The sequence below is a fragment of the Entelurus aequoreus genome, linkage group LG24, assembly GCF_033978785.1.
Source record: "Entelurus aequoreus isolate RoL-2023_Sb linkage group LG24, RoL_Eaeq_v1.1, whole genome shotgun sequence".
Lineage (NCBI taxonomy): Eukaryota > Metazoa > Chordata > Actinopteri > Syngnathiformes > Syngnathidae > Entelurus > Entelurus aequoreus.
In genome coordinates this window covers 24,506,568-24,522,084 of record NC_084754.1, presented here as the reverse complement: position 1 = coordinate 24,522,084, position 15,517 = coordinate 24,506,568, and the positions used below count along the sequence as shown (strand labels likewise).

The following is a 15,517-nucleotide window of genomic DNA, read 5'->3' as shown; positions in this document are numbered from 1 at the left end:
TCCGCCTTTGTAGTCCGTGACAACACCGTAGTCGATAAGCTTCTTCTTTTACTCTATCTTCTTGTTATGGGACATCCATCCTCCGCTGTTGCCATTTCTAATATAAAGTAGTGTAAAGTTCTTACTTATATCTGTCAGTAAACTCGCCATGAAAGCGCTAAAACATACCGGTATAGTGAGTTTACATTATTCACCCAAGGAACTTTAGTTATTAGAAAGTTCAGGTTGGACGGTTTTTCACAGGACACATTTCCTGTGTTGTTGTTTCCGGATGAGAAGCTGCTGCTCCGTTATTGACCTAAGTCAAGTCTGAATATAATTAAAACAGTTAGCGCCATCTTTTGACACTTCTTCCACTCCCGTCCTTGCACGCTACACCGCTATAACAAAGATGACGGTGAGAAGACGCTGCCGAAAGTGAGCCACGTAAATAAGACTGTCCACAAAACGTCAGAAAGCGGCTTGAAGATGATCTGTAAAACAATCTATGCAACATTTTGACCAAAGAACCACCATTACATGTTATTTGGACCACAAAAAAGTCTTTCAATTTAGAAAAAATAATAATAATATGACCCCTTTAATGCGCCCTATAATCCGGTGTGCCTTTTGTATGAAAATAGACCTGAGTAGAACCACTCATCAGCAGTGCGTTTTATAATCCGGTGCGCCCTATGGTTCGGAAAATAAGGCATGTCTTCTACTGAAGGAAATGTATAACTCCACTCTAGAAGCTCAGATGTCTTTGGAAACTGGCACAATAGGGAAGGAATTGTGTGGCACATAAGTACTATGATTATCATATAGAAACAATTACATTTAATCAGGTGGTTACAATTGCCTTAAACTGCAAACACTATGTACAGTAGGTAGGGTTGCATTTTTGCTTCATTCCTGTGAGAATCCCGCATGCGACTGATCCACTGTAGGACTATCCAGAACTAGCTGCAGTGTGCTCAAACATCCACCAGGTAGCACCTGTAAGCAGATAATACTGTATCATCTCTTTCTTTTTGGGACTCATCAGGTCAGTAGTGCATTTTTTACACATTCTTCACTTACGCTTAAAGTGAAGGATGAGGCAAAAATACAACCTCACGTATGGGGTTGCAGTAGCCCAGTCTGTAAGAACTTGGCGTTTGGAGGGCTTCTGGCCCGCAGCGTACAAAATATAAATTCATAGTTTTTGGAGAGATCACTCATTACTACTAGGGTGCCCTTGAGCAAGGCCCCAAAGAGATCAATGTGGACTATGCATTTTGACAGTAAGGCATGCAGCGCCTTATAATGAAACCGTAAAAAGACTGCAGTGGTTATAATAAAGTTGTCACAAAAAGATTTACAGGATATTCATAAAGGACCTGTTTGTTAGTCAATGAATTGAGATTGAAGTTCAATTAAAATGCAACTCTGCAATTTCTCTAGGAAGTGGTAGGCATAATCTATAAATAAGTGATGAGCATTAAAGTATATTCATACAGATTGTGTGTGTGTTGCAGGTGCAGTGGAGGTAAGGAAAGAGGGTCTGGATGCTCAAATCAATCGCCTGGCTGAACTCATCGGACGACTGGAGAATAAAGTAAGAACCCACGCAAACATGCACCCACATGTCTGTGTGTCAGCCTTTACCTTGTGAGGGATGCTCCTTAAGCTCCTGTGCCGCACTCACTTTAGAGTCAATATAGCCAACCTTGCAATGTTGCTAACTGGTTTTTCCATGTTTTAAGAAAAAAAGGTATTTTTTTAAATTAAATTTATTTTGCAAAATTCAAGTGTGAGCTGTGAATGAGAAAATTGTGATTGGTCCAGTGAAGAACAGGTTGAACCTAATGGATCTCCCGCAGACTCAGCTATTGTAAGACAACACGAGAGAATGACGATAACTACAGTCAATGTCCAGCCTGGGGCTGGGGATATTTTTAATAATTCATTTTTAAAAAAGCTAGTAAATTAAGCCTTGAGAACTGGTGACAGAAAAATATATAATTTATACGTGAATGGAACACCAGCGTGTGCAAACTACTACAGGGTCGCACTAGGTTTGAAGAACAAAAAATGTTTGCACTTGCAAGATCTTTTCACTCGCAACTTGTTGGCACTTTATTAGAATTACACAGCAAATACTGAAGAAATCAAAATGGTTGAAAAGCAATATTGTTAGTTTCCTGTTATTACTGTAAAGGTAACTTAAGGCATTTAGACCACAGGTGTCAAATTCAAGGCCCACAGGCCACACCTGGCCAATAGGGATGGTGTCACGACTTGGTCCTTGGCGTGGATTGTTTTTCCGAGGTGCAAAGCAACTTGACTGGACACGGCTTGGAGGTGAGTACATAATTTAATATAAGGACAATAAAAAGGAATAAACAAAAGGCGCTCACAGAGGAGGTAACAAACTTGGCTATGAAACAAAAGACATGCACTTGGGCATAAAAACTATAAACATTAAATCAAAACTTACTTGGCATGAGATGAAACAAGAACTATGGTAAACAGGTGCAGAGCATAAATTTGTGTGGAGAAGGTGTGATGTCGCCAGGACGAACAACAGAAACAGAAAAGCTTATATAGTGACATGATAAGTGAAAACAGGTGCGTGACTAACCGTGAACAGGTGCGTGACATGACAATGTGAACCAGGTGAAACTAATGGTTGCTATGGTGACAAAGCAAGGGAGTGAAGACAAGAACTAAAAAGTGTCCAAAAACCAAGCAAAACAAAAACAAGATCAACACAGACATGACAGATGGATGATATGGACTATCACAATAACCTGCTATTTATGGTGAAAAAGATAAAAGTGAAGATAAAAAAACACCCATAGAACTCCACTTTTTAACAAAAGTTTAGAGTCTTTGGAGCCCCCAAAACACGACCCTAAAATAATAATAATAATAATAATACATTTTATTTGGTATAGCGCTTTTCAGAGTACTCAAAGACACTTTAAATAACACTAAGGCTTTTAAATTACATCAATTAAGTTTAAGTAGCACACCTCTACTGCAAAGCTGTAAATCAAAGCGTCCCAGTGTGAATTGCTTGTCATACGGTATGGAAGTTATTTTTCTGTCAGCAATATTATAGACATTATTATTATGAGTTTTATATTACAAATCATTCAGATAGTGTAATGATGCAACTTCAGTGTGAACTCTCCCGCGCGAATAATGATGACGCTTAAGATAAGCGTCATTATTATCCACCAAAATAGACGGATACAAAATAAATTCGTTGACAAATTAACAAGAATTAGGAAAAACAGGCAAACATTATGTTTTAGGAAGTCATGTCAATCAATGTTCCACCACTGATCACACTTTTCAGAGCAGACACCGAGGCAAATGTCCTCAGAAAATGTTGACTTTGCACAAAATCCTTTAAATTGCTACTAGTGCGCCAGTACTGAGACAGCTAGAATTGAAGCATGTCTACTTCACTTAACATTGCAGGACGTGCGACGTCATGACGCCATTGTCTGCATTAGTGTCAGTTTGCATTCACTTTGGAGTCTGGACACATTTTTTGTAATGTGAACAACTGCATAAAAAGACCAGATTTGACAAAACAAATCTGAATTGGACATCCTACTGAGGTAACAGTGAAACTGGACTGGAGTTTCATTGTAGTAATGTGTGCGTTACTGATGGAACAGATTGGATTGGATTGGATAATAAGCACTGAGAAAGGGTCTTCAAATGATTTACAATCATAGTGAATAACAACAGGTTATAATATTATGTATTTAAACTCTTATTTCTGCATATTTATATTGACATTTTTCAGAAATGTTTTGTTTAAAAAAAAAAAAATCACATCAAATTATTTAGGGGGGCTTAAGAATATTCTAAAAATATTAAAAATAAGCATACAACACGATGCAAGAATAGAGACATTGCAAACAAAATAATAATTATGGTAATACAAATAATTAATATATACAATAATGAGAAATGATAATGGAATATTACTGTAATGCACAATTAACCAAATATGTTTTTAACTGCCTTTTTAAAAATGTCCACAGCTCATAAGGGAGTGCATTCCACCATTTAGGGGCACCTGACTCAAAAGCTATATCACCTTTACTTTTTATTTTTGTATGAAGTACAGCAAGCATAAAAAAGAAAGGTGAAAGCTGTTATAATTGGTGTTTTCATTTTTAACAAAAATAATACTATAACAACAATAACACTCTTATTCATCACATGTTATCTGTTTATCACCACAACGATGAAGAATAATTACAAAAAAATGTTTGTGAATAACGCACGTTTACATATGCCTTCATCCTGCTTTTGCCTGGTATTCCCTACTGATGTAAAGGAAAGAGGTACGACCAGGTAGTTTTCCACAACGTGTACAGTAAGGCACGTACAGTACTGCACGTAAGGCTGCAGTGTGACGTGTTGTACCATAAAGCTGTCGTGTGGGATTGGATCAAAGTCATGTAAACCCGCGGCCATTTTCCATGCGTTCCTGGATATAAGACAAGTACCAGCGCTTTGATAAAGAAGGTGAGAAACACTATTGCATTAAAAAAAAGAACTCGTAGCAAGGTACGCAGGTGGTTTTTGCCACCTTCCCTCTTTCCTCCCCTCAGCCCTTGTTGTCAGGAGTCTTCATTAAAGTAAAGGTGTTGTTAAATGTTCGCTTATCCATTTCATTTCACATTCATGTATTTTGCATTGTTTTCTGCGTGTAAAACATAATTATTATTTATTAAAAAAGTTTTGTGCTAACATGTTTGGGTGTCTGGGACGGATTAGTTGAATTCTCCTTGCTATTTGCCTTTTGGAAAAAACAATTTGGTTTCCATACTACAATCTGGTTGTAAATATGACCATTAATAACGAAAATAGTTTCACTCAGTTACTGTATATTAATCTTCACTATGCCCCTTTCATGCTTTACATCTTATTTGAAAAGCTTGCAATTGATAAATGTTGCATACTTGTTGGTAATTAGGTCTAGAGAGCCTGTTTGTTGCCTGCAGACACACATAGTACAGTAGAATCCTCCCAATTGGATAAGATTTGTGCACGTACCAAAAGATTTTTCTTGCTTCCATCTATCAAGGAACATGCAACAAATGATGTTTTTAATAGGAAAAGGTTAAAACAGGTGAAAAAACTAAATGTTAAATGATGGCAATTTCCCCCCACCTCCATATACTGATGATGTAATTCAACACATGGTGCCTTGCATTTGAGTCCAACTTGGCCCTGACTGTTTCATTTTTACACGCATGTTTCATTACTAAGAGTTGTACTTCAAATGCGCCAAAATGTGTGGTATTATTTTGAGGTTTAAAGATGCTTTTATTTTGAAATGACGTTCACCAGAAGTGTTTTTGCGCTGCTATCATACTTAGTTGCAAATGACTTAAAGAGGAAACGACAAACTTTCCAGCAAGGTTTACAGCTAAGTCCTTCGTATAGCATGCATCCAGTGATGTAAAGTGCTTTATGTTCATTTCATGACCTTGCGTCATGCTTACATGCTGCATGTCGAATGTATTTATTTGTTTAGCTAATACCGTCATGTGTGTTTTGCTTAGTTTTCATGGTAGATTCGGAGAACGAGCTTTGAATAAAACTGTTGCAAGAAAGTCACTTGTTTCTGTACGTGGAGGGACTTATACGGACTGTGTGATATCTCATTCAAATCATTCATCATCAACACACTGTGTGTGTGTGTGTGTGTGTGTGTGTGTGTGTGTGTGTGTGTGTGTGTGTGTGTGTGTGTGTGTGTGTGTGTGTGTGTGTGTGTGTGTGTGTGTGTGTGTGTGTGTGTGTGTGTGTGTGTTTGTGTGTGTGTGTGTGTGTGTGTTGTATTTCTACCCTTCTTGAGACATCAACAAGGAAAAGTACCTTCCATATGAGGACCGGTGAACAAGTTAGGACCTAAATCATGGTCCTAATACGGAAAACCATTGCATCTAATAGAGAATGTCTCATTTGCACCCCTGGTGGTGAAATCTATCAAAATTAGGGTGGTCTCAAAAAGGAGGAATTTTTCAAATTGACTGTGTGTCGGTTTTAAAAGTGCTCCCCCTCTGGTCAACATATGAAATAACAAGTGTGTGTAAGAAATTGAAATGCGCCCCCTTTGGCCAAAATTTTAAAAATTCAATAAATATGTATGTGAAGACATACTGTAATAACTTGAAGTAAATAATGAAGATTAAAAACCAATTGCAAACAAAAAATTCAACAACAAAACATTTTACTAAAAGAAGTCTTTTTGTCATAACGTGTCGACTTTTTTCTTATAAAATTGGGAACAGTTTCTCATATTCTTTCGGGTTCTGTAATATTGCAATATTTTCTCGTAAAAATATTACTTTTTTATGTTAAATTATTAATTTTTAATGCAAAATGGTGACATTTGTCATATAAAATTCGGACTTGTATCACAAGATTGCCAATTTTTTTGTTGTTCTTGTAATATAGTGACATTTTTTGAGTAACATTATGACTTGTCATAATTTTGCAGAGTAAAGTTCCAATTATTATTATTATAATATTGCCAAAATGTTTAAGTTTTCTTAAAAATTGTGACTTTTGTCGAGTAAAATTACGACTTGTTTCATAAAATTGCCAAAATATTAAGCTTTTCTTGTAAAATTGCGACTGTTAATGGGTAAAATTCCAAATTGTATCACAATATTGCACAAATGTTCATTTTTTCTTGTAAAATGTTGACTCTCGTTGAGTAAAATTACGACTTTTATTATAATACTGCCAAAATTCTAAGTTTTTCTTGTGAAATTGTGACCTTTTTCTTGTGAAATTCCAACTCATTTTTCACAACAAGCTCTTTTATATTTGCCTAGTATGTATATATTATTAATGTTGTAAATACAAATCTTTATATATCTTGAAAGGGTGGTCCTAAAGAGGTAGGCATTATTTGGAGGTCTCAAGAAGGTAAGAAATACAAGAATTCAAATCATTCATCAAGTGTGTGTGTGTGTGTGTGTGTGTGTGTGATGTGTGATGTGTGTGTGTGTTTGTGTGTGTGTGTGTGTGTGTGTGTGTGCGTCTCCAGACTGTGATTGAAAAAGTGTGCAGTGCAGACAGCATTTATTTATTCACAGGAGCAGTCGTTATCAGTCGCTTAATTGGAAGGAACCTTCATTGCTCAATTTGACTTACTCCACTTAGTTTATATGACTCCCATGTGTTTAATGTGGATAGTAAAACATAGTCTTATGTTTATTATTGTAGTTGGAGCTTGCAGTGGGATAGAACTGAACTGCATCACACAGTCATGTTAATCATTGTTTCAAAAAAAGGAAAAAGGTATAAAATGATCATAGAGTCTCATCTGTAAAATCCAAATTGGTCTAATAGTTACTCTACCCCATAGCCAATTGTACCTCATTGTTTAAAAGCCACATTCTTGTTAGCCTTTCAATCTCTACTCAGGCATACTGTAGACTAGGGGTGGGCAATTAATTTTTACCGGGGGCCGCATGAGCAACCCGAGCACTGCTGGAGGGCCACATCATCGACAATATTTTAATTAAATTTTGCTCAATATTATTTTTGATATACCGTAAGATAAATAATAATAATAATATACTAAAGCAGATTGCTTTTGATGGTTTTATTTTTAACACTGTCTTACACAACACTTCCTGATGTATAATACAATGCAAAAATGTCAATTTCTGCACAGGGTTAATTTCTGTCACTTTATCCTGCATCCTCTTTAAAAGTCCAACATTTTTCCCTGTCAGATTTGGACAACCATCTGTTGTCACACCTGCCAGCTTGTCCCATTTCAGTCCTAACATGTCCAAACACGCATTTACCTCTGTGAACAAGTCATAACCTGCGGTTGTCCCTTTAATTGACTGCATGGCTGCCAGCTCCTCCGGGATTTGAAAGTCTGCAGTTATCCCACGTAAGAAGATGAGCAGCTGGTCGGTGTCACGTACATCGCAGCTCTCATCCAAAGCCAGCGAAAAACAGTCAAAGTCGGCTGTTCTTTTTCTTCAGCTGAAGCTCCAAGTTTCCAGCGATGGTCTCAACCCGCCTCGTTACAGCGCGTCGGGAGAGTGACACGTTCTCAAATGCGCCCCTCTTCTCCGGGCATATCAGCGCAACAGAGTCCAATAAGCACTCCTTAAAGGCCTACTGAAATGAATTTTTTTTATTTAAATGGGGATAGCAGATCTATTCTATGTGTCATACTTGATCATTTCGCGATATTGCCATATTTTTGCTGAAAGGATTTAGTATAGAACAACGACGATAAAGATTGCAACTTTTGGTATCTGATAAAAAAAAGGCTTGCACCTACCGGAAGTAGCGTGACGTAGTCAGTTGAACATATACGCAAAGTTCCCTATTGTTTACAATGATGGCCGCATGAAGTGAGAGAGATTCGGACCGAGAAAGCGACAATTTCCCCATTAATTTGAGCGAGGATGAAAGATTTGTGGATGAGTAAAGTGCAAGTGAAGGACTAGTGGGGAGTTGAAGCTATTCAGATAGGGAAGATGCTGTGAGAGCCGGGGGTGACCTGATATTCAGCTGGGAATGACTACAACAGTAAATAAACACAAGACATATATATACTCTATTAGCCACAACACAACCAGGCTTATATTTAATATGCCACAAATTAATCCTGCATAAAAACACATGCGTGTTTGTTACGCTAGCTCCTAGCTCCTCTGCTAGCTCCTAGCTCCATAGAACACGCCAATACAATTCAAACACCTGATCAACACACACAATCACTCAGCCCAAAAGACCGTTCACCTAACCCAAGGTTCATAAAGCTTATATATTTTAAAAAAGTTACGTACATATGCAAAAAAAAGTTGCGCACATACGGTCAAGCGATCAAATGTTTAGAAGCCAAAGCTGCATACTCACAGTAGCACGTCTGCGTCTTTGTCATCCAAATCAAAGTAATCCTGGTAAGAGTCTGTGTTGTCCCAGTTCTCTACAGGCGTCTGTGTAACGAAGTCAAAAGTCCTCCTGGTTAGAGTCTCTGTTATCCGAGTTCTTCCATCTTGACTGCATCTTTCGGGAATGTAAACAAAGAAGCGCCGGCTGTGTACTGTTGTTGCTGACTACGTTCGAAAAATACGTCCATTTTGCACCGACAACTTTCTTCTTTGCTTGCTCAGCTTCCTTCTCCATAATGCAATGAACATGATTGCAACAGATTCACGAACACAGATGTCCAGAATACTGTGGAATTATGAAATGAAAACAGAGCTTTTTCGTATTGGCTTCAATGTGGAAGGCATACCCGTGTTCGCCGGGCTACGTCACGCGCATACGTCATCCTCAGAGGCGTTTCGAACCGGAAGTTTAGCGGCAAATTTAAAATGTCACTTTATAAGTTAACCCGGCCGTATTGGCATGTGTTATAATGTTAAGATTTCATCATTGATATATAAACTATCAGACTGCGTGGTCGGTAGTAGTGGGTTTCAGTAGGCCTTTAATAAACTCTCCGTCAGAAAACGCCTTACTTTTTCTGGCTATTTTTTGAGAAATTACGAAACTGGTCCTGACGGCTGAATCTCTAGGGGTGTGAAATTTGGCAAAAAGTCCTTGTTGGGTTTGCAGTTTTACCATCAACGCATTAGCCTCCCTTGCGCGCTTTTCATCAGACAGATTCCGGTATTTTTCCTCATGCTTCGTCGTGTAGTGGCGATTCAAATTATATTCTTTAAACACAGCAACCTGTGTACCACAAATTAAGCACACGGCTTTACCTTTAATTTCTGTAAAGAAATACTTGTCAGTCCATGTCTTGTTGAAAACACGGCATTCGTCATCAACTTTTATTTTTTTAGCGTGAGCTGACATCTCGGTGGTAACTGGGCATCACTTGTCGCTGTGCACCTTCACTCACAGGTTACACCCGGACATACGTCCATAAATAAATAAAAATCAAAATAAAAGCAGCACCGTTGTATTGCACACTCGACATATATACTTTTTAAAATGTATTTTGTAATTTGTGATTGGCCTCACGCGGGCCGGACAGGGACGCACAAAGGGCGGCCCGCGGGCTGCAGAATGCCCAGGTATGCTGTAGACACACATACATACTATGGTCGTCCCGATACCAATATTTTGGTACCGGTACCACAATGTATGATACATGATGATATGATAACATGTATGATGCTTTTTGATACTTTTCAAAATAAAGGGGACCACAAAAAATTAATTATTGGCTTTTTTTTTTTAACAAAAATACTTATCATACATTGTGAACATTTTAGACAACTTCTCATTAAAAAATTCAACATAAAGTCGCAAGAAATTATATTCAATTAGAATAATACATAATGTTGAGGGAACATACAATCCCCCTTATTTATTAAATCCAAAATATTAGAACTCAACAATTTGGTGCAGTTAAAAACAGCTAAAATTATGCACAAGGAAAACTACAACCTGCTACCCAAGAATGTACATTAATTAATTTCAACAAAAGAGGGTAAATATAACCTTAGAGTAAAATCTAACTTAAAACATGTGTATGCACGAACAACACTTAAAACCTTCAGTACATCAGAATGTGGAAATAAATTACGGGGTAAATCAAACAGTGTACTAATATGATCTCGTTTAAGAGGTTGTTGAAACTACAAGTGTTTACAAAGTACAAGGAAGAAAAAGTATCATAAACATCATGAACTTATTGAAAATACGATCTTATCAATCTCATTGAGCGAATCATAACTGACTCAATTATTGATGAAGAGAACTGATGTTAGAATGCATTAATGTAAATTGAGAACAGGAAATGAACAAATGTGGTACACTGCAAAAACTGAAATCTAAGTAAGATTAAACATCTCAAATAAGGGTGATATTTGCTTATTTTCTGTCTGATAAGATCATTCTTCTCACTAAGCATATTTTATGTTGGAGTGTTTTACTTGTTTTTAAGGGTTTTGGTCCTAAATTATCTCAGTGAGATATTACAGCCTGTTGCTGAGATTGTATGACCTATATTGACTAAAACATGCTTGAAACTAGAATATCAACTGTTGCAAAGCTGTGTCATCAACACTCACAAGTATAAAACTACTTTTTTTAAAGTAATAATTTCTTATTTCAAGCATGTAAAAAAAAAAATCATGACTTTGACACAATTGTGTCTCATATTTAAAACAGATGGCCGCCAAATGGACTTTGCTGTTTTATTTTCAATGAAACAATAGAAAATATGTACTAGTGAGAATATACTTATTTTAAGGTATTTTTGGGTTCATTGAGGTTAGCTAATTTTACTTGTTTTGGAAAGTCTTGACAAGCCAAATGTTCTTGTTCTATTGGCAGATAATTTTGCTTAGTTCAAATAAAATACCCCTAATTTTTGTACATTTTTTTTTTCTTGTTTTTGAACACTGACTTTTTGCAGTGTAGTAATTGCTATGAAGTGAAAAGGGGTTAAGATTAAAACGGATTTGCTTCTTCCTACTCCTTTTCGGATATGTTGTAAAGAAAAATTTAAATATATAAAATATGTGATGAAACATATTGATACTGTATACATGTTTAAAATAAACCATAAAATGATGGACTGTTTATATGTTTGTAATGGAGTGAATATTATTTCTCTGATAGGAGAAGCATTATTAATTCCCTCTTGATCCTTCATTAGTGATGCACTTTGTTTCCAGTACCATTGACTGTTATTCTAAGTGACTTTTGCCTGCTACAAGTTTGTGTAGTTACCGTCCAGTCCTGTTGATATGATGTTATGCTCCTACTTACAGACTGTCTGGTTTGATCTGCACCAAAGGCTAACAGACACAGATGGCACCACCAGCGCAGTAAGTCGACCCTAAACAAATAAACCTACTAAACTTAATGCACAGCCTCAGGTGTAGCATCAGTCAGTGCAGCCTCATGGAGTCAATGCCCACTTTAGTACCTCAGAAGCAGTAATGGACTTGCCTCTGCAATGTAATTAGTGCACAGCAGTGAAAGGGGCAGGGGGGTTACTGTGAAACCTCTATGGCTCTAATATAATTGAGGCTTTCAAAGCTTGCAATTATTTCCCAGGAAATATATATATATTTTTGTAGTCTAGCTCTGAATAATTTATTGAGGTTAGGTATTATTTGGCAATGACTCAAGTCATACACAATCTTTTAATATCGCACAGCCACAGAGGAAATAACAGATATATTTATTTGTAAAGCCACAGGCAGCGCGTGTGAAGACAGTTAAATTTAGTTCTTCCCGTTTCATTCATTGCCACACAAGTATATGAATGTCTGCAGAAGACAGGCAAAGCAAAATGTCTCACACATCTACTACAAAATACTAATACTATTTCCTTGGGATTTTCATGATAAAAAGTGTAAATCAGAAACAAAACAATGTGATACATTAAATGACGAATGGATCAATGAACATTTAGCATCACTTCCTGTACTGAAGACTTTAGTTGGCGATGACCGTGATAAGCAGAGAGGGAGGAGGCGAGAACTACGTGGACACCATCTTTGTCCTTTGCAAAGAGTTCTTCTTTCAATGTAATAGTGTTTCTCACCTCCTTTATTGAATGCTGGCTCTTGCATCTTTCTTTGGACCTATGGTGGTTTATCTTGCAGCCGAAATCAACAAAAAAAAAGCACAGAGACTGAGTCACTAACATTCTTTGTTTGGACACACAGACTGCTTTGTTTTGTGTTATGTTTGGCCATAGTATAGCCCAGTGGTTCTCAACCTTTTTTCAGTGATGTACCCCCTGTGAACATTTTTTTAATTCAAGTACCCCCTAATCAGATCAAAGCATTTTTGGTTGAAAAAAAGAGGTAAAGAAGTAAAATACAGCACTATGTCATCAGTTTCTGATTTATTAAATTGTATAACAGTGCAAAATATTGCTCATTTGTTGTGGTTTTTCTTGAACTATTTGGGAAAAAAAGATATAAAAATAACTAAAAACTTGTTGAAAAATAAACAAGTGATTCAATTATAAATAAAGATTTCTACACATAAAGTAATCATCAACTTAGAGTGCCCTCTTTGGGGATTGTAATAGAGATCCATCTGGATTCATGAACTTAATTGTAAACATTTTTCACAAAAAAAGAAATCTTTAACATCAATATTTATGGAAAATGTCCACAAAAAATCTAGCTGTCAACACTGAATATTGCATTGTTGCATTTCTTTTCACAGTTCTTTTTGACAGACATTTTTTAAAAATCTCACGTACCCCTTGGCATACCTTCAAGTACCCCCAGGGGTACGCGTACCCCCATTTGAGAACCACTGGTATAGATAACCAAGACGGTGAAAATCGAAAACCAAGAATTGTTTTAATATTGATCTTCGCCTTATATGTGAAGTGAAGTGAATTATATTTATATAGCGCTTTTCTCTAGTGACTCAAAGCGCTTTTACATAGTGAAACCCGATATCTAAGTTACATTTAAACCAGTGTGGGTGGCACTGGGAGCAGGTGGGTAAAGTGTCTTGCCCAAGGACACAACAGCAGCAACTAGGATGGCGGAAGCGGGGATCGAACCTGAAACCCTCAAGTTGCTGGCACGGCCACTTTACCAACCGAGCTATACCGCCCCATATGTATGTGGTAGTACTTTTCCTGATTCAATTGGAAAAAAATGTATTTCCTTTTCGCATTAACAGTCTCCTAAATATCACAGATGTGCCATATATACAGTCGTGGTCAAAAGTTTACATACACTTGTAAAGAACATAATGTCATGGCTGTCTTGAGTTTCCAATAATTTCTACAACTCTTATTTTTTTGTGATAAAGTGATTGGAGCACATACTTGTTTGTCACAAAAAACATTCATGAAGTTTGGTTCTTTTATGAATTTATTATGGGTCTACTGAAAATGGGACCAAATCTGCTGGATCAAAAGTATACATACAGCAATGTTAGTATTTGGTTACATGTCCCTTGGCAAGTTGCACTGCAATACGGTGCCTTAGCTAGCCATCCACAAGCTTCTGGTTGAATTTTTGACCACTCCTCTTGACAAAATTGGTGCAGTTCAGCTAAATGTATTGGTTTTCTGACATGGACTTGTTTCTTCAGCATTGTCCACACGTTTAAGTCAGGACTTTGGGAAGGCCATTCTAAAACCTTAATTCTAGCCTGATTTAGCCATTCCTTTACCACTTTTTAGCGTGTGTTTGGGGTCATTGTCCTGTTGGAACACCCAACTGCGCCCAAGACCCAACCTCCGGGCTGATGATTTTAGGTTGTCCTGACATCACATGGACAAAGATAAGACAAAGTTCTGTGGTAAGATGAAACAAAAAATTAGCTGTTTGGCCACAATACCCAGCAATATGTTTGGAGGAGAACAGATGAGGCCTTTAATCCCAAGAACACCATTCATACCATCAAGCATGGTGGTGGTAGTATTATGCTCTGGGCCTGTTTTGCTGCCAATGGAACTGGTGCTTTACAGAGAGTAAATGGGACCATGAAAAAGGAGGATTACCTCCAAATTCTTCAGGACAACCTAAAATCATCAGCCCGGAGGTTGGGTCTTGGGCGCAGTTGGGTGTTCCAACAGGACAATGACCCGAAACACACATCAAAAGTGGTAAAGGAATGGCTAAATCAGGCTAGAATTAAAGGTTTTAGAATAGCCTTCCCAAAGTCCTGACTTAAACATGTGGACAATCCTGAAGAAACAAGTCCAAGTCAGAAAACCAACAAATTTAGCTGAACTGCACCAATTTTGTCAAGAGGAGTGGTCAAAAATTCAACCAGAAGCTTGCCAGAAGCTTGTGGATGGCTACCAAAAGTGCCTTATTGCAGTGCAACTTGCCAAGGGACATGTAAGCAAATATTAACATTGCTGTATGTATACTTTTGACCCAGCAGATTTGGTCACATTTTCAGTAGATCCATAATAAATTCATAAAAGAACCAAAATCCATGAATGTTTTTGATAACCAACAAGTATGTGCTCCAATTACTCTATCACAAAAAAATAAGAGATGTACAAATTATTGGAAACTCAAGACAGCCATGACATTATGTTCTTTACAAGTGTATGTAAACTTTTGACCATGACTGTAGATGAAAAAAGACTACATAGACTACAGCAAAAATCCCCTGTTTTCAGCCCACTGCACTGATATGGACCCCTATTAGCTGCTACAAGCAGTAGGAGCTCTACATAAATTCATTGGCTAACACTTTTCTAGCTATTCCTAAAGAACACCTTATATAGCAGTGGTTCTCAAACTTTTTTTGTCATCCCCCACGTTGGACAAGGGGGAGTTTTCAAGCCCCACCTGCCCCCATCGCCCCAACAGAACGCTAATGCCAAGCTTAACATTTTCAAATTTATTGAACATCAAGTAACATCAAGTTGTATACATTCAAACTCAATAACATAAAATAACATCAAGTTCAATAATAAATAAAAATAACTGTGCAGCTGTGGTATAACTTGCATCAAGTTCAATAATAAATAAAATAACTTGCATCAAGTTCAATAATAAATAAAACAAAAGTG

At 37.2% G+C, this 15,517-nt stretch overlaps 1 protein-coding gene across 4 annotated transcripts in view; it reads left to right on the top strand.

Annotated features, from left to right (window-relative positions):
- The window catches only part of LOC133641621 (N-terminal EF-hand calcium-binding protein 2-like), a 172,744-nt gene that overhangs the window by 98,361 nt on the left and 58,866 nt on the right, over positions 1-15,517 (top strand). For 2 of the 4 annotated variants that reach the window (XM_062035479.1, XM_062035481.1), the window contains 2 exons: positions 1,500-1,579; positions 11,772-11,828. In XM_062035479.1, coding sequence (XP_061891463.1) covers positions 1,500-1,579; positions 11,772-11,828 — 137 coding nt within the window. The remainder of the gene's footprint in view (positions 1-1,499; positions 1,580-11,771; positions 11,829-15,517) is intronic. The other 2 variants (XM_062035480.1, XM_062035482.1) reach the window with 1 other exon arrangement.